The sequence below is a fragment of the Pseudonaja textilis genome, chromosome 2, assembly GCF_049901715.1.
Source record: "Pseudonaja textilis isolate UNSWEBS1 chromosome 2, rPseTex1.2, whole genome shotgun sequence".
NCBI classification, from domain to species: domain Eukaryota; kingdom Metazoa; phylum Chordata; class Lepidosauria; order Squamata; family Elapidae; genus Pseudonaja; species Pseudonaja textilis.
The window spans coordinates 7,295,143-7,312,876 of NC_141991.1; the positions used below are offsets into that span (position 1 = coordinate 7,295,143).

The window sequence follows — 17,734 nt, forward strand, 5'->3', positions numbered from 1 at the left end:
AAAGTCTCTCTCTCTCCCTCCTGTGAGAATGGAGCTGGAGATGGTATCCTGCAATCCCAAATAAAGAACGATCGATCGAAAAACGGGGTGTGGAATTTTCCTGCAGACTTTTGGGGGCGGGGTCCCAGGTTCTCTGGTCAATCGGATTTAAAATTATGTGTTTGGTGGTCCCTGAGGTCCAATAGATTGGTGACCCCTGCTCTATAGGATCATAAGACCATGGAATTGGAAAGGATCAACAAAGTTGACCTTGTCCCAACCCGTGAATGTGCAGGATAACCAATCCCCAAGAAGTGGCTATCCAGCCTCTTCTCAAAAACCTCCTGAGACAAACAACAGACAACTTATGGAACTAACAATTAGGAAGTTTTTCCTTATTTTTTAACATCTAGGGCAGTGATGGCTAACCTATGACACGCGTGTCACTCGTGACACGCCGAGGCACTTTGACTGACACGCCTGTTGATGTGGGGAAAACCTGCACATTTAGAGGCTGCCTGTGCTCTGCTCCAATCCCTGCTCTCTGCTTGTTGTGTGGAGGCGTGGCGTCACCGCTGCCGCAAGATCTTTGCAACAGAGAACCAGTTTTAACTGCCATAAACTGAGGTTTGTCAGTTTCATTACCTCAGGAACGCTACAGGAGGAAAGGAAATCCATGAGGTTCACAGCCTTGTAAGGTGGCCTTCCGATCCCCACATCCTGCACCTGCAGCCCTGAGACCAGGGAGATGAGTTTCACAGCCCTGTATGATCACCCCAGCCCAGTCCGTCATAAATCAAATTATTGATATTTCTTGAAGTGACACACAACCCGAGAAAGGCTACACTTTTTCCTGATTTTTGACACACCAAGCTGAAAAGGTTAGCCATCACTGATCTAGGGCCTAGATGTTAAAGAATAAGGAAAAACTTCCTAATGGTTAGATCCATAAGTTGCCTGTTGTTTGTCTCAGAAATTAGGACTAAAAATAGGTTTTAAATTGCAATTGCCTAGATTCTAGGCAATTACAATTTAAAACCTATTTTTAGTCCTAATTTCTATGGCCATGGAGAATAGTTCCAAACCATCTTCCATATGGCACATTTGTGAACACTGAGATAATATCTCCCTTCAGCTGTCTTTTCTCCAGACTGGGGATTCCAGGTTCCTTCACCAAATCCTCCTTTGTCATCTCCTCCCTTATCTTTGTCACCTCCTCTGACTCTATTTTCACCTATCCTTTTGGAAATGTATTCCCAGTACTCTGCAGACTCCAGATGTAGTCTCACCAGTGCAGTGTAGAAAAGAACAGCTGTGGGATGAGGCGGGGATCGGTCTTCTATCAACAGAGACTATGGAAGGGATCAGGGAGAAAGTGTTGTGGTTAGCCAGCAGCAGGTGCAGATGGCTGAGGAGAGCAAGGACTCAGATGAGGGGCCAGGACCATTAGTGAGTGGACTGCTGCCTTCAGAGATTGTGGGGGCTGGCAGCAGCAAAGAGGAGGTTCCCGAGGAGCCTGTGCCAAGTGCAAGTGCACGCAGGATTGCTCGCAGGAAAGAGCAGTCCTTTTAAAGAGGGAGTCCGGATTAGCAATTTGGTGAAGAGGGAAGAGGGAAGGAGGGGTGGCAGGGGGGAAGCAGTCTGCTTCACATCCTGGCTGCAAACGTCTGAAGACCAACTCACGGCACCCGGTGCTCACCGCCCTGCAAGGATGGGATGAATCTCACCATCTCACCGCCCTGCAAGGATGATTGTAGAGCCCCTGGTACTGGCGAGCCCCACTGCCTTACCTTCTAGTAAGGATGGGTCGAATCACAGATCGTTGAGCGCTTTTGAATTTAGTGCGTACCGAGGAGTGAGTTCTTTTCTGGCGTGCTGGTCAAGGATGAGAAGAATCGGAGATCTCCGAGTACTTTTGAATGGAGCGTTTGCTGAGGAATGCAGCTCTTTTCTGGCTTGCTGGCAAGTCTCGGGCATTGATAATTATACGGTTAGAATGAGTTACGAGGGCACTGAGAAAAGTGACTTATGGATGTTTTTTTCAACTTAGAACATTCCCATGGTCCTGGACCCAAATCCAAATGTTTGGCAATTGATTCAAGCTGCATCTGAATTTTGATCACGTGACCATGGGGAGGCCACAATGGTCATGTGTGAGAAATGGTCATAAGTCACTTAATCCAGTGCCATTGTAACTTCGAACAGTCATTAAATGAATTGTAAGTCAAGGACTATCTGTATACAGCTCTGCAATGGTTATTACCCAAAAGTCATTTCAAGTCCACATCCAGCCATGGACGCTCCATGGTGCACTCTGGGCTAGTACCTTTCTCTTAGGCCAGCCTATCTTGCAGGGTTATTGTGGAGAAGAAGGAGAGGCTCTGTTGAGTTCTTGGAATATCTATCTAATGAACACACATGCAAATAGAGAAAGGCTGTTTTATTCTTTGAATTTTCTTAGCAATAAATTGTGGGGGGAGCAGAAAGAGAGTCTGTGTAGTATATGCGTCATTTAACTCAGATTTCAGTTCCAATATGCAAGTCATTGCTATTGTGCGACTAAAATTTGTAAGCCTCTATTATCTAGGAAACAAAATGAGCTACCATATTAATTTCACGAAATTGATTTCACAACTTAAAAGAAATTTCTCACACATTTACAAAGAATAACTCGAATGTCTTTATCCAAAGATGATATCATTAACAAAGTTAATTTCATATAATATGTAAAAATAGTTTTAGGAGCCACGTGGCCTCCAAAATCTTCAATAAATAACCAAATAACAGGTGCTTAAGTAAAATAGGATCCCCTCTAAAACACTGAGATAAGTCAAGCATCAGAACTGAGTTAAGATTAGAAGCTCAGTTTACCCCAAATAGTGTACATTTGCAAGCAGGATTATTCTATAATATAAACTTTTCACAGGTCAAAATACATTACAAACCAAAACAGATCTCATCATTTGTCCTTATTTTATGAATTTATAGGTACAGGGCTCTGTAGGGTTCTTTTATCAGTCTATTGCTATCAAAGTTTTCTTCACATTAATTTTAATGATCTCACACATTAGGTCTCCTCTGATGTGAAAAGAAGTAAAGATTTTGCTAAGGCGCTTCACTCATTCAGTCAGTTTAAAATATTTCTCACGTGCATCAATTCTTTTATGGAAAGCAAGTGAATTATGATCACTGAAATATTTTACACACTCCAGGCATTTAGATGGTTTCTCTCCTATATGGATCCTTTTATGAGAAGTAAAGTCTGACTAACTCTGACTGAAGCTTTTTCCACACTCAGTACATTTATAAGGTTTCTCTCCTTTTATACAGATACAGATAATCAGAGTTGGAAGGGGCCTTATAGGTCATCTAGTCCAACCCTCCGCCCAAGTGGAAGACCCTACACATTTCTGACAAATGGCAGTCCAATCTCTTCTTGAAAGTCTCAAGTGATGGCACTCCCACAATTTCCGAGGGGAAGTTGTTCCATTGGTTGATTGTTCTCACTGTCAGAAAGTTTCTCCTTATTTCCAGGTTAAATCTCTCCTTGTTCAGTTTCCATCCATTATGCCTTGTCTTGGCCTACAGGTGCTTTAGAAAATAGCTTGACCCCTTCCTCTCTGTGGCAGCCCCTCAAATACTGGAAGACCACTATCGTGTCTCCCTGGTCCTTCTCTTCACTAGACTAGCCATGCCCAGTTCCTGCAACCGTTTTTCATATATTTTAGTCTCCAGGCCCCTAATCATCCTGGTTGCTCTTCTCTGTACTTTTTCCAGAGTCTCAACATCCTTTTTATAGTGTACTGGATGCAGTACTCTAGGTGTGGTCTTACTAAGGCTTTATAGAGTGGTATTAGTACCTCACTTGATCTTGATTGTATCTCTCTGTTATTGCAACTTAGGATTGCATTAGCTTTTTTGGCTGCTGCTGCACACTGCTGGCTTATATTTAGCTTGTTGTCCACTAAGACTCCAAAATCCCTCTCACAGTTACTGTTATTGAGCCTGGTTTTTATGAAAAGTAAGTTTGCTGCTCATACTAAGGTTTTTTTTCCCACATACTATGTATTTATACGATTTGTCTCTAGTGTGGATCCTTTTATGTGATCTAAAACGGGAATCCACAACCCCAGGTCTGTGGATCCACACTGGTCCACGGCATGACAGCAATTGGACCACGCAGACAAGTGAAGCCCCATCTGCAGGATGCAGGTAACATGCAGGTAACCTTACCCCCTCCATTCCACAGAAAAAACTTCACAGATGCGGTCTCTGGTTGGGGGCCCCAAAGGTTGGGGGCCACTGCTCTAAGTAATTAATAGGGGAAAATTAAATGAACATCATATTTTTTCCATCCTGCTTCAGTATCCTGTATCCATCCTCTGCTGTAAACATTTCCTCTTTCCCAAATGGAACTTTTTATTGGCGCTAAAACAACCCACCCCCATCATAATGGCATCTCCGCACACTCCAAGTCTGTGCATTGTTCCGCTCTCCCGTGGATCCCTTTCTGCGAAATAAAGGAACTCACAATCTTGCATCTTCGGCACTAAATGCATTTATATGGTTTCTCTCCCGTGTGAGCTCTCTTACGGAAAATAAAGCAATTGATCATCCTGAAGATACTCCCAGGCTCTGTTCATTTATGCGGATTCTCCCAAGTAGGTTGTTTTCCCGGAAGCATCGTTAGTGACTGTACTTGCTCTTCCCACATGCCGCTTGTTTACCTCCTTTTTCCCTCACGATGAACCTTTTGTGACGGATCATAGGGATGTCTTTGCACGCCCCGCGTCTTTCAACGGTTCTCCGCTATGTGGATCTTTTTATGGGAAGTAAGATTGCTGTTCCACCTGAAACATTTTCCACAGCCCGTGCATTTGTAGGGTTTCACCCCTGTGTGGATCCTTATATGGGATGTAAGGTTACCGTTCTTGCGGAAGCTTTTCCCACAATCCAGGCATTTGTAGGGTTTCTCCCCTGTGTGGATCCTTTTGTGGGCATTCAGATTACTGCTCTTACTGAAACTTTTCCCACACTCCAGGCATTTAAAGGAGGATTTTTCTCCGGCGTGGGCGCTTTGGTGTAAAGAGACAGCACGGTCCCAGTTATCATTTTTTCTTTGCTTCTTGTGTCTGTATGGTTCCTCTTCGATGAGGGTTTCACAGCAGTCACAGAAATTGGACATATTCCTCAATATGTTTCCGCACCTTATACAATTTTTCTTTTTATGATCTTCTTGGGGCAGGAAGACATGGATTTCTGCACATTGTGTTGTCGATTTCTCCACCCTGTGGTTGAATTGGGTTTCCTTAGGCCTTTTTGGTCCCTGTGGGTTTTCAAAGAAAGTTTCTTTAATTTTATTCTTGACTGCTTGCAATTTTTCCGCTACTGGCTTCTTATCATCCTCAAACTTCTGCTCATCAACTGCTTGAGAAAAAGAAAAAGAAAAAGTGCGTGTGTGTGTGTGAGATGATTTAGGCAAAAAGTGAGGGTGCTAAGAAGGATCATGCTGCATTAGTTGCACATTTTATATTAACGTCATCACAATTTCCCCACATTTTCATTTCTTTCGTGCCATATGGAATTTTTCTCGACTTCTGGTGCTTTTTCATTGTGTTGTTGGAAACCACTGTCATATAACTAGGGTAACCTATAGGTTGACATCAAAGCAGTTGGTGGACTATGACCTACAAGGTTCCTTTTCTTGAAAAATTTGAGCCACAATTTAAAAGTACCACTGGATATCAATGCAGCGGCTGCATCAATTAGATCTTGAGTCAAATAGGTAGGAGGTTATACCTCCTAGTCATGCTAAGAGGAGAGCCAAATTATTAGGAATTCCATCCCTTCACTTGACATTGTGGGTCTCTCTAGGTTCAGAACTTCGACTGGGAGGTGACTCTCTGCTCTTTATAGAGACAGCATAAAGATTTTAGCCCTAGTACCAGAGCAAATGGAAGGGACAATGCAGTTAAGTTAAGTTCTACTCAACTGTAGAAAAAGAACAGAAAGAAAAGAAATAAATTACTTCTTCATAGCACTTAGACTTATGAGGGTAGAGGTTCGTTCTCCGAGGTTGTGGGTTGGAGCTCGGAGAATGAAGCTTTACCCTCATCCTACACCTGAGTTACAAATATTTGCTACTATGGCAGAACTTAGACTTATATACCGCTTTACAATGCTTTACAGCCCCCTCTAAACAGTTTACAGAGTCAGCATATTGTCCCCAACAATCTGGGTCCTCATTTTACCAACTACAGAAGGATGGGAGGCTGAGTCAACCTTGAGCCAGTCAGGATCAACTCCTGGTATTCCGTAGAATTAACCTACAATACTGTATTCTAACCACTATGCCACCACAGCTCCTATTCCCAGAGAAAAAGGAACCCTTACGTATGGAGGCCACAATCTTAGCATTTTCCAGCATGACTTCTGTGTATATAGTTTTCTGGTCGAAATCCAGCAGAGTCCATTCTTCCCCAGAGAAATTAATTGCTATATCCTCAAAAGAAACAGGATCCTGGAGAGGGAAGAAAATGTCGCTATCAATGTAAAATTCTAGGAACTATTCACAAATTCTGTTTCTTAATGAAGAAATCCTCCAGATCAGTTTTTATATAGGGAAAACGTGTATCTTCCCTCGAGACATCTGCCACCAAAATTGGTCAGAATTCAAATCTGATTGATGACATAGCTGGGACAATATTTTATTAACTGAAGTTATCTTGCAGGGCCTTCAATTCAGTTCAGAGACAGCCATACCATAATCTAGATTCAACCGATGGGACAAATTCTGGGTGAATTATTGAATAAAGGCTCAAGTCTTTACTGGAAGATGCTTTTATCAACTTGTTTTTATAGTGCTAGGTGACGTTTTAAACAGTGGCTTATGTTAGTTCTGAGAGATCAACTTGACACTTATTAAAGACTTATATGAAGATTTTGGGAGATGCCCTTGAATGAATCACACACGATCCTGTTAATAGGCAAATGGATGGGAAACTGCTCATGATTTTAAAAAACTGACTAAACAGGATCTCACATTGAAAGAAGTGGCTCTGGAGCAGCTCACTGAATGCTTTGATTAAATCACCTTTTGATTTTGGAGAGTAGAATCTTCTTCCTACCTGAGCTCGAGGCAAAACTGCTGTTTCTACTGCACCGCAAAGAAGAGATGTTTCCACAGGTAACAATGGTGTTGTACTATTCTCTGAGAGTGAAACAAAAGGTGTAAAAAGTACTTGTTTTTAAAACATTCTTTGTGCATTCTGGAGCAACACTACACAAAGGCCATTCTGGCACACAACGGGCTGATATAAGCAGTTTAGCCAGAGAAACTCCATTTTGTTGAAATCTCCATTGTTTGTTCATGTTTGTTTTCAGGGACCCTTGCTCTGCCCTTCGTATTTCTGGAAGGCTCATGAGGTTGCCATTAGCAAAGAAGTGCCCTGTCTCTGAGAAGCAACAGTCTCAAAACCAACTCCCCTTACCTGCTGCAGGTAAATTAGCTAGGATGTTTTGCATTCTAAGCTACCAGCCTTTTTGGTTAGAGATAGAAAGGCTACAGTACTTCTCAGAAAACAACAACTGAATGAAAAACCGCTGGTGACCTTCTACCACTGCTCCATAGAGAGTATCATAGTTACTGCACCTCTGTATGTTTTGCCAATTGCACCGGGGCAGAAAGGAAAGCACTCCAGAGGGTTAATGTCATTGCCCAGAAGATAATTGGTTGCTTCTCCCCTCTTTGGAAGAGCTTTATAGTTCTTGCTGCCTTAAGAAAGTTCAAAACATTCTCAAAGATCCATCTGGGCACCCTTTTTTTTTTTTTTGAACTATTACCATCTGGTAGACAGTACAGAATATTAAAAACAAGCACAAATAGGCTAAAAAACAGCTTCTATCCCAGGGTAGTAGCTCTTTTGAATTCTGCTGTATAGTGCAGTGTTGGTGCAGTGTTGGCGGTTTCGGTTCAATGTGTGGAGCGTGAAGGATGTGTGTTTGTGTTTATTCTCATGGTCATGATGTGCACTGAAGATGGTGTTTGATTTCGTTGTACGAGGTGCAATGACTAAAGTAGGGCAAAGTAATAAAGATACTTTCTGGAAGGGCAATCCTATACAGGCCATCTTTGACTTACAATGGCACCCCAAGTTGCTCTTGGTAAGTAAGACATTTGTTGTGAATTTTGCTCCATTTTATGACCTTTCTTGCCATAGATGTTGCGTGAATCACTGGAGATCTTAAATTAGTAATATGGTTAAGTAAATCTGGTGTCCCCACTGATTTCACTTGTCGGAAGGTTGCAAAGGTGATCATCAACACTGCAATTGTCATAAATATGGGCCAGTTGCCAAGTACCCTAATTCTGATCACATGACCGTGGGGAAGCTACAATGGTCATAAGTTTGAAAAATGATCCTAGGTCACTTTTTGCAATTGCCGTTGCAACTTTGAACAGTCACTAAATGAACTGTTGTAAGTCGAAGACTACCTGTAGTAGGGATGTGAATAATGTACCGCCTATGGTCTGCTAACAATCATATGTCTTTGTTTTTTTTACAAGAGTATAGAGATTCTGCTAATTTGTGTAATTGCGGCTCTCATTTTATGACTTGGATCCCAAGAGTGAGCCTCCGTGTACCTGTACAGAACGAATAAGCTGTAATTACCTGCCTTGTTTGATAATTGGCTCCTTTGCACCAGGTAATGATCCCAGCATTTGACTGGGCCATTCCACAGTTTGGCCAACAGGGCGGTGCTACATCAGAATAATTCTCCTTTTACCTGTGGAAGTACTTAGAGGTGGGTCTTCCTGGGAGATACCTCTAGAAGCCAGCTTCTGAGAGGAATATGACACACTGCCCCTTGCTTTGGGATATTCAACAGCCATCTCCATGAAAGGTTCATAAACCTGAAGAGAAAAGAGTATATTACTGTCTCCAAATCCATACTGCTTCCTGGAAGAACTTGGATTTCCATATCTTCTAGGAAAGTAATAGTATGATCTGCTTAGTGAGGAAATGAAATGTTTTCCTGTCTTTCCTACCCCTATAAGAATAGAGTAGAGTAATGATATTAATGTATTTAGGAATATTTGATTGACAATACAAGAACATACAAAATGTAATTGTAAGTGAAGACTATGAAGTGGAAGCACAAAACAATCTCTTAGCCAACTGACGCACTGTATATACATATACGGAAGATGGCTTGATGTTTTTATGTTGTGTTTGTCTATGTCTTAAAAACAATAAATCTTTTATTAAAAAAAAAAGAATAGAGGAAAACAGAACAGAACCAAGTTATTGACCAAGTGTGATTGACACACAAGGAATTTGTCTCTGGTGCATAAGCTCACAGTGTACATATAAACAGAATTAATAGTTCATAGATCATAGATCATGGTTGCAATCATTAATCATAAGTTACAAACAACAATTGGTAAATCATAAGAAACCAATAGAAGATGGTAGGAAAGATGAGAAGTTGAAAAAAGATGAGAAGTGAGTCTGTGCTGTGGGAATTAAGTGTTTAGTAGAATGATGGCACAGGGGAAAAATTATCTTTATACCTGGTTGTTCTGGCATGCAATGCTCTATAGCAGCATTTTCTATAGGGAAACCTTTAAGAATTTTGTACCACTGGTTTCACGCCATGATCATCTTGAATTACCTGGTGATATTCTCTCACCTGCATTTCTGCTAGCTTCTTGTCCTCCGCCTGGCTCAGGAGAAAACCTTCTGCGAGGGCCACTGCCTGGGAGCTGGTTTCTGCTCCACACTCTCGCACCCAGCGCTCCATTTCTGGGGGCAGGATAGCCAGGAACTGCTCCAGGACCACCAGGTCTAACATCTGAGCTTTCGTGTGCTTCTCTGGCTTCAGCCACTGATGGTAAAGGCGATGAAGTTGGCTGCAAAGTTCTCGAGGTCCCTCAACCTCCTTACAGAAGAACTTGAAAGGGTGATGCTGCACAATCCAACTGGTGGTTTCTTCTTCCAAGATGTTCTGCCAAGACCTTCCCCAGAATTTTCCAAGAGTCCCAGCCAGAATTATAGGAGAGAACTTCTCTTTTCCTTCCTTTGCTGTGTACCGCGAGTTTATTTTTTCTCTGGGCTGAAATGCTGTCCCAAACAAATCCAGAGATTTCCCTACATCTGCAAAACAACTTTCTTTTATAGAAGCAGAAAAGTAAGAACAGCCCCCTTGAGCCATCTTTGGGAGAAGTCTGGCTTTTATCCTGAACCAATTAAAATCCTCGCTCACTATGAAAGATGTTTTCAACTGCCAAGCTAAAGGGAAAAGGAAACAAACAGTTAAGGAAAATAAAGGATAATATTTGTAGCTTAGGGTTGAAATGAAGGGTCCTTGGTGCTCTCCCAACTTGCTTGTTTTCTTGCCGACATTTCATTACCCAACTAGGTAACATCATCAGTGCTGGTAAGATGTGAGGTTTGCTCTCAGTTTATATTCAAGTCTTGCAACTTGCCCTGTCAGTGTCGGTGGGGGTGTTCTTAGAGATTATTTGGTTTGTCTGTTTGCTGTTGCCTTCTTTAGTAATTTCTTGATTGAGGCATTGTTTACTTGATTGTTGGTCTGATGTTAATCTTGGATTTAATTTTTGCTGATCTGGGTTGTGGATAGGTGCTTGGGTCGTTTAGTTCCTTTTTTTTGCTGGTTGATTGTCTCTTTTGCATAGTCTATAGATGTTGTTAATGTCTATGTTTCTATTGATGGCTGATTTGACAGAGTGCCAGGTTTCTAGAAATTCCCTGGCATTTTTCGACTTAGCTCAGGGTATGTGTGTATGTGTGTGTACACACATACATACATACATACATACATACATTGCGGTATCTAAGGGACTGCCACGAGGAAGAGGGGGTCAATATATTCTCCAAAGCACTAGAAGACAGGACAAGAAGGAATGGATAGAAACCTAAACAAGGAGAGAAGCAACCTAGAACTAAGGAGAAATTTCCTGACAGAACAATCCGTGGAACAACTTGCCTCCAGAGGTTGTGAAAGCTCCAACACTGTACGTTTTTAAGAAGACATTGGACAACCATTTGTCTGAAGTGGTGTAGAGATTCCTGCCTGAGGAGGGGGTTGGACTAGAAGACCTCCAAGGTCCCTTCCAACTCTATTGTTGTTGGTTTTGTTATTCTTAATATTGTTTAGGACAACCACCATGTAGGATAAACAGGCAGAAGACTAGCAAAATGCATCCACGAGCACCAACCAGCAGTCAGAGGACATGATGAACGTTCCTTAATTTCACAACATATAGACAGACTTAATCATAGTTTCGATGGGGAAAATGTGACCATCGTAGACCAAGCCAAATCCAAAAATGCCAGGGAATTTCTAGAAGCCTGGCACGCTGACAAATCAGCCATCTGTAGACACATAGACATTAGCAACCTCTACAGAGTATGCAAAAGAGACAATCAACCAGCCCAAAGGGGAACACTCGATCAACTCCAAGATTAACTTCAAACCAATAATCAAGTAAACAACGCCCCAATCAAGAAAGTAACAAAGAAGCCAACACCGAACAGGCCAACCAAAGAACCTCCAATATGCCCTCCTCCAACACTGAGACGGGAAGCCACTTGAATATAAACTGAGAGCAAACCCCCTTACTAAACACTGATGATGTTACCTAGTTTGAAACATCTGCAAGAAAACAAGCAAGCTCAGATCGCACCAAGAACCCTCTCAGGCAAGGAAGAAACAGAAAATATAATCCAAGGAATTGAAGAACAAACCCTTTTACTCAGAAATTTTTACCCCTTGGAAATTCGTTGTAATAGATTATATGGATGAAATCACAATTGCACACTTTTTGAGAGGACCCTGAAGGATATGAGCATAGTAGACCTTTTAGCAGCAGAGGAAGTTTTGAATGCGATGGATCTTCTTGGATGGTGCTTCTCACACCTACTTCTGGTTTGCACAGAATTTTTCCTGCAGCCCAGAACAAATGGCCTTGAAAATAAACTGCATCCCCACCCCCCAAAAACCTCATTTCTTGGTTGGGAAGAATAGAGGGCCCGTACTGGAGGGACGTTCTATCAGCAGGACAGGGTCTCCAGCAATGAGCCCTCCTAAGATTAGCTGCAGGGGGAGCAATCCCAGATTGATTCAGAGACCCAAGAGAGCCTGTCTGATGCTTCCTCCTGGGCCATCTTTGCTACTATTGCTGATGACAACTGCAGGAAAAGAACCAAGATAACCCAGGAAGGACTCCAAGCCCCCCATCTGCACAACACTGAAGGCAATGGCTTCAAACTCTTCAGAGAAATTCCTGCCAAAGAAAGTTACCGCCATAGTGAAAGGTTTCTCTTGCCTGATGTGACCAGAGGATGAAGCAGATCAGTCCAGGCTTCCTCTCCATCCACCTTCCGATCTCAAAACAGGACCGGGCTCCAGCTTCCTCACCGTCAACACAATGCCTGACTGTTGCTTGCTGGCAGAACAGATGCAGATCCGCACATGGGGTCTACTTTCTTGCAAGGGCTCCCCTCGCCTTCTTTGTGTGCTGGCAGTTTATGGGTTAACGGGAGAGAGTGCTTTTTCCTAGCCAAACTGCAAGTCGAGACTGTGGCTTGTTCCCTCCCTTTCAAAATCCTGTTGGAATCCTCTCCTGAAGGAAAGAGAAAGTCTCGCTTCCTCCAGATCTCTGGGTGTTATGATGCAAGGATCCACTAGATGGCGATGTCTGCAAGCACCTTGATTCACAGCTCATCCAAAGAGGCCATCAAGCATATTTAGAATAAAATAACAAAGTTGGAAGGGACCTTGTTGTAGGTCATCTAGTCCAATCCGCTGTCCAGTCTCTTCTTGAAAGCTTCCAGTGATGAAGCACTCACAACTTCTGGCCTTTGCCCAACTTTGCATTTATGCCCCTTATGATCCGAATGCAAAGATCTTTCTTGATCCATTCTTGAAAAATGAAAGATTTTTATTCCCAAAGTAGTGGAAACTTAATACTTGTTTTCTCCTACACGCTTGACAAACTAAACTAAATAAATAAATAAAATAAATTATTGAGTCTGTCATCTGCACCTCTAGAACTTTTCTGGTGCGGTTCTGAAGCCCAACAGGGCAGACACAAACTTCAGAGGATAATTAGGACTGCAGAAAAAACAGTTGCTACCAACCTGCCTACCATCATGGATCTGTATACTGCATGAGTCAAAAAGAGGCTGTGAAAATATTTACAAACCCCTCACATCCTGGACATAAACTGTTTCAATTCCTTCCCTCAAAATGACACTATAGAGCACTGCACACCAGAACTAGACACAAGAAGTTTTTTCCTGAATGCCATCACTCTGCTAAACAAATAATTCTCTCAGTATTGTCCAACTATTTACAAAGTCTGCATTACTATTACTATTCACCTTTTCATCACTCCTTATCACCCATCCCACTTATGACTGTATGACTGTAACTTTGTTGCTTGTATCCTTATGATTTATATTGACTGTTTCCTAGTATGACTATCATTAAATGTTATACCTTATGATTCTGGACTCTTGACAAATGTTATCTTTTATGTACACTGAGAGCATTTGCACCAAGACAAATTCCTTATGTGTTCAACCACACTTGGCCAATAAAGAATTCTATTCTATTCTATTCTATTCTATTCTATTCTATTCTATTCTATTCTATTCTATTCTATTCTATTCTATTAATGTAGCATGGAAAATAATTCTAGTTCCAAGCTAAAGTGAAAGAAAAAGATTCAGAAAAATGTAAAACTGTAGCCTAAGACATTGACAGAATCCATATTTGCCCTTTGGAATCTGCTTATAAATAACACTTTGGGAGTATTTATAACAGGGGTGTCCAACCTTGGCAACTTTAAGACTTGTGGACTTTGCTTTGCTGGCTGAGGAATTCTGGGAGTTGAAGTCCACAAGTCTTAAAGTTGCCAAGGTTGGACACCCCTGATTTAGAACAAGATACAAAACATGAATCCCCAAATTCCTCAACCCATTGATCCTCAAATGTTGATTATATGAAACTAATTTAATAAATATTACCTCAACTAATTCAATAAATATTACCTTATTGTTGGAAATAAAACCTGGTCTGTTTCCTGTTCCAAGCCAGGAGAAAAACATTAGGCAGAGGAAAATAAGTTTGAGGAAAATAAGTTTGAGGCCATAAGTGGTCTCCACTTGCTAGCCAGAAACAGTAGTGACAGCAACATGTTTCTAGGATGGCTGACAAATTGATCTGGTCAGTGGATGAGTTTGTATGTTTTGGGGGCATTGTAATTGAAATGTCTGGGTCTGTGTGCAAGAATATATCATTTAATATTTATTTTAATGGCTGATGCCAGATTCCTATGCGGTCATGTAGGGGTCATGAGTGGTTCTATAGGCAAAAGGGAAATGGAAATAATAGATGTTTTGTTCGTCTGAGCTAATCTTGTCAGCCAGAATAGCCTGGCTTTATGCATGAATACAAAATATAGAGAAAGAATGAAGTTGGGAGATTTTGTAAAATAATTCTGGAAACAAGTCATACAAGGAGTCTTCATTTCAAAAGATCTAAGCCCCAGAACAAGAAAAAAAATATTCTGAACCAAATGGTGTACTAATATATTTAATAAAATATACCAGAATAATATTTCAACCATGTAAAGTATATTAAGAATCATCATCACTGTCATTAACAAATGAGGAGACTTTAAGGTTCAAGCACTTGTCTTCTTTTCGGGAAACCCCAAGAACTCATCATCACTAGTGTCAGAATTTATGAAACTCGGTTGCTCACGATCACTGATATCACTTTCTTCGCTATCTTCATATGTGATGCTATCTTCAGTTCCATCTAAGGCAGAGGTCTCCAAACTTGGCAACTTTAAGACTTGTGGACTTCAATTCCCAGAATTCTCCAGCTGTTTGGAGAATTCTGGCTGGAGAATTCTGGGAATTGAAGTCCACAAATCTTAAAAGTTGCCAAGTTTGGGGACCCCTGATCTCAGGCATTGCTAATGCCACATTTTTTGAATGACCATCCAACAGTTTCATCCTTCACTGAGTGCCATGATGTTTTAAGCCATTCACAAACTTGAGTGATAGTGGGCCTCTTCATTCGTCCAGTAGGTGTCAGATCATGATTACCAGCAACCATCCATTTTTTCTGCTCTTCTCACATAAAGGCTTTAAATGGTTTGTTGAAGGAAACCTCAAGACGTTGCAACTGGCTGGTAAGACCCCCCAGGATTGATAGCTAGATGAGTCTTCACTTCTTTAAAGCTCTTTTTTGTAGTTTCACTAATACGTGCTCTAAACTTGAGCACCAATAAAGCTTTTTTTTTTTTTTCAGAAGCTCTCCAGGACATTTGGACCACACTTTTTCAACTCACAATCTCATTCCATTTTCATCCTTTCTCATGAACATGCACAACTCCTACTTGTGGAATCACTTCTTTTGGAAAGTTTTTCCTTTTGAAAATTAACATTGGTGGCAATTTGATGCCGTCTGCACAGCAAGGACAACACAACCGTGTGATGTGTTTTCTCATGTCCTGAGGTTTTCACGGTTATGGTTTTGGCATCTTTCAGATCAACTAGTCTTATGAGATGCCACATCAAAAGGTTAGCGGGACTTCATCCATATTCCCAACCTGGCCAATTTCAAAATCATTTTTCTTCCTAGCATCAACTGCAAATTTATGAAAAGACAGAATCTTAAGATTCGTATTATTTTGGCACTTTTTGCGCAATTCTCATTTTGGTGCGCAAAGCAAGGCCACATCGCCTCATAAATCTGTAGCACCACGATGGTGATCCAGTAAAATCCTGAATGCCTTTCTCTACAGCAATGCGTTTGGCTTCATATATTATCATTTTTGTAGAAACCGAGAAGCCGTTATTCCGGTGACATGTGATCCATTCTTTCATGTACACATCTAACTGTGGCCACTTGGCGGCATGCCCACGGAAAGTGTGCTTACTTTTATCTACTTTTTGCAGTTGATCCTCCTGTTTCCTCCACTCTCTTATCATTTTTTCAGTTGGAGGTGGCCCAAAGTGTCTTGCCGCTGCTCTGTTTCCATGTTCCTCGGCGTATTTTATTACTTCCAGTTTAAAAGGAATTTTATATGCTAGTCTTTTCTGCTTTGGCATCCTTGTATGTGGCATGAGGAGGTACCCTAGTAATTTTCTGCAAAAAAAAAACAACACACAGTAGTGAAAGAACTGTCAGCAATGTGTCTTTTACTATAGCTGAGAACATCAAGGAATGATGCGCTATTATAGGGGATCTGCTGCGGACATACTGTTATGCGGGTGGATCTTCTGCTGAGGCACTGTTATGCGGGACATATTTAAGGTTTTACCTTTATAGGGGATAGTTTATGAAGAGGACACATTCTTAGGTACTATTCATACAACCAAACTTTGTTTCAGCACGCTTACATCTCCATCAGAATGCCCCCTTACATTAGGTGTCCCCATCAGAGTACCGTGAATATGGAGCGCCGAATATAGAGAAGCGGTGCAAGAGGGCAGGAGGAGGAGCCTGAGAGGACCACAGATGGATGTCCTCTCATGTGCCAGCTCTGCCTATTGACTCCTGCACTGCAGAAATGAGACAGAAGAGGCGGGCAATGATAAAGACAAAAGAGGCGGGGTTCAGCACTGTAAAAGGACCCCACTGCCATGTCCTGGCTGCTATTCACCAAAGGACCGACACTAGTCCACCGTTGGGGACCCCTGAGGTAATACACTTCACGGTCTGTGACACAATATTCACTCCGTAAGACGCACAGACATTTCCATCCACTTTTGGGATGGGGGGTGGGGAGTTTGTCTTATGGAGCAAAAAGTATGGTATGTAGTTTTTCTTCAATTTGTACTCTCTGATTTAAGGTAAGAGAGAAAGGTTCCTTCTGGAACGTTACCTGCTCTCCTTTTGTTTCTCTAAAGTGTGGCTTTTGGAACAGTCACATAATCCCAATTTATCTCGGAGCATTTTTCCGGATCCTGTACAAACTTCTTTTTCTTGGTTATCATCTTCGGTCAAGAAGACACTGGTATCTGCATATTGAAAAGGAGAACATTTCGCCAGCCTCCCTTTTAACTGGTCTTCTTTAAGGCTTTGCTTTCCAAACATCCTTTCTGCAACTTCATTTCTAGCTGTTGACACAGATGCTGCTTCTTCTTCTTCTTCTTGGCTAGAACCTCCCATTTCCCATTCATCAGCTGTTTGGAAGAGACACAAAGAAAAGTGGACACAAATGATTTAACACCAATTGTTGCATCCCTTATTTGAATATTACCAAAACTCTGCCCTCCAGCTTTTTTCTTTTAATCCAGGGGTCCCCAACCACCGGGCTGCGGACCGGTACCGGTCCGTGGAACATTTCCTACCGGGCCGCTGGTTTGCTGGGCACCGCCATCTTGTTTGACGAGAAAGTGCTTCCGGGTGAGCTTTTCCGGTTGGAAAGCGGTGTTTGGGTCCTGAAGGAATCCTCGCGCCTTAGTTTCATCGAAGGGGGGGGACTTCGAACGAAACTAAGGCGCGAGGATTCTTTCAGCACCCAAGGCAAGGCGAGCCGAGCGACCGTCCTGAAGCCATCCCAAAGCAAAGCCCATTGACAAAGGTACAAAGGAGGAGTTGAAGGTGGCGGGGAGAAGCGGGGGACGGCTGGCTGGCTGGTCGCTCAGCTCGCCTTGCCTTGTCATGCGTGCTGATGCCGATCCCGGGCCGCGGATCGTTTTGTGAT

General features: G+C 42.1%; 2 protein-coding genes across 2 annotated transcripts in view; both read right to left on the bottom strand.

The window, feature by feature from the left end:
* LOC113451238 (uncharacterized) overlaps positions 1-17,734 on the bottom strand; it is a 176,876-nt gene that overhangs the window by 152,336 nt on the left and 6,806 nt on the right. The window lies entirely within an intron of this gene.
* LOC113451246 (zinc finger protein 202-like) lies at positions 2,407-10,671 on the bottom strand. Its single transcript, XM_087928253.1, has 5 exons — positions 9,673-10,671; positions 8,767-8,893; positions 7,107-7,189; positions 6,373-6,499; positions 2,407-5,403 (listed from the first exon to the last, which is right to left on the bottom strand). Exons 1-5 carry the CDS (start codon positions 10,192-10,194, stop codon positions 4,775-4,777), a joined length of 1,488 nt encoding a protein of 495 aa, XP_087784379.1. The 5' UTR covers positions 10,195-10,671; the 3' UTR covers positions 2,407-4,774.

What these genes read in the sequence shown, in the direction of transcription:
- LOC113451246 (XM_087928253.1), bottom strand. Translation starts at nt 10,194, where the DNA reads ATGGCTCAAGGGGGCTGTTCTTACTTTTCTGCTTCTATAAAAGAAAGT. An exon ending in AGAAGCTAGCAGAAATGCAG is followed by an intron (nt 8,894 to 9,672) that starts GTGAGAGAATAT and finishes TTTTCTCTTCAG; the next exon opens with GTTTATGAACCTTTCATGGA. An exon ending in CAGTTTTGCCTCGAGCTCAG is followed by an intron (nt 6,500 to 7,106) that starts GTAGGAAGAAGA and finishes TTCCCTCTCCAG; the next exon opens with GATCCTGTTTCTTTTGAGGA.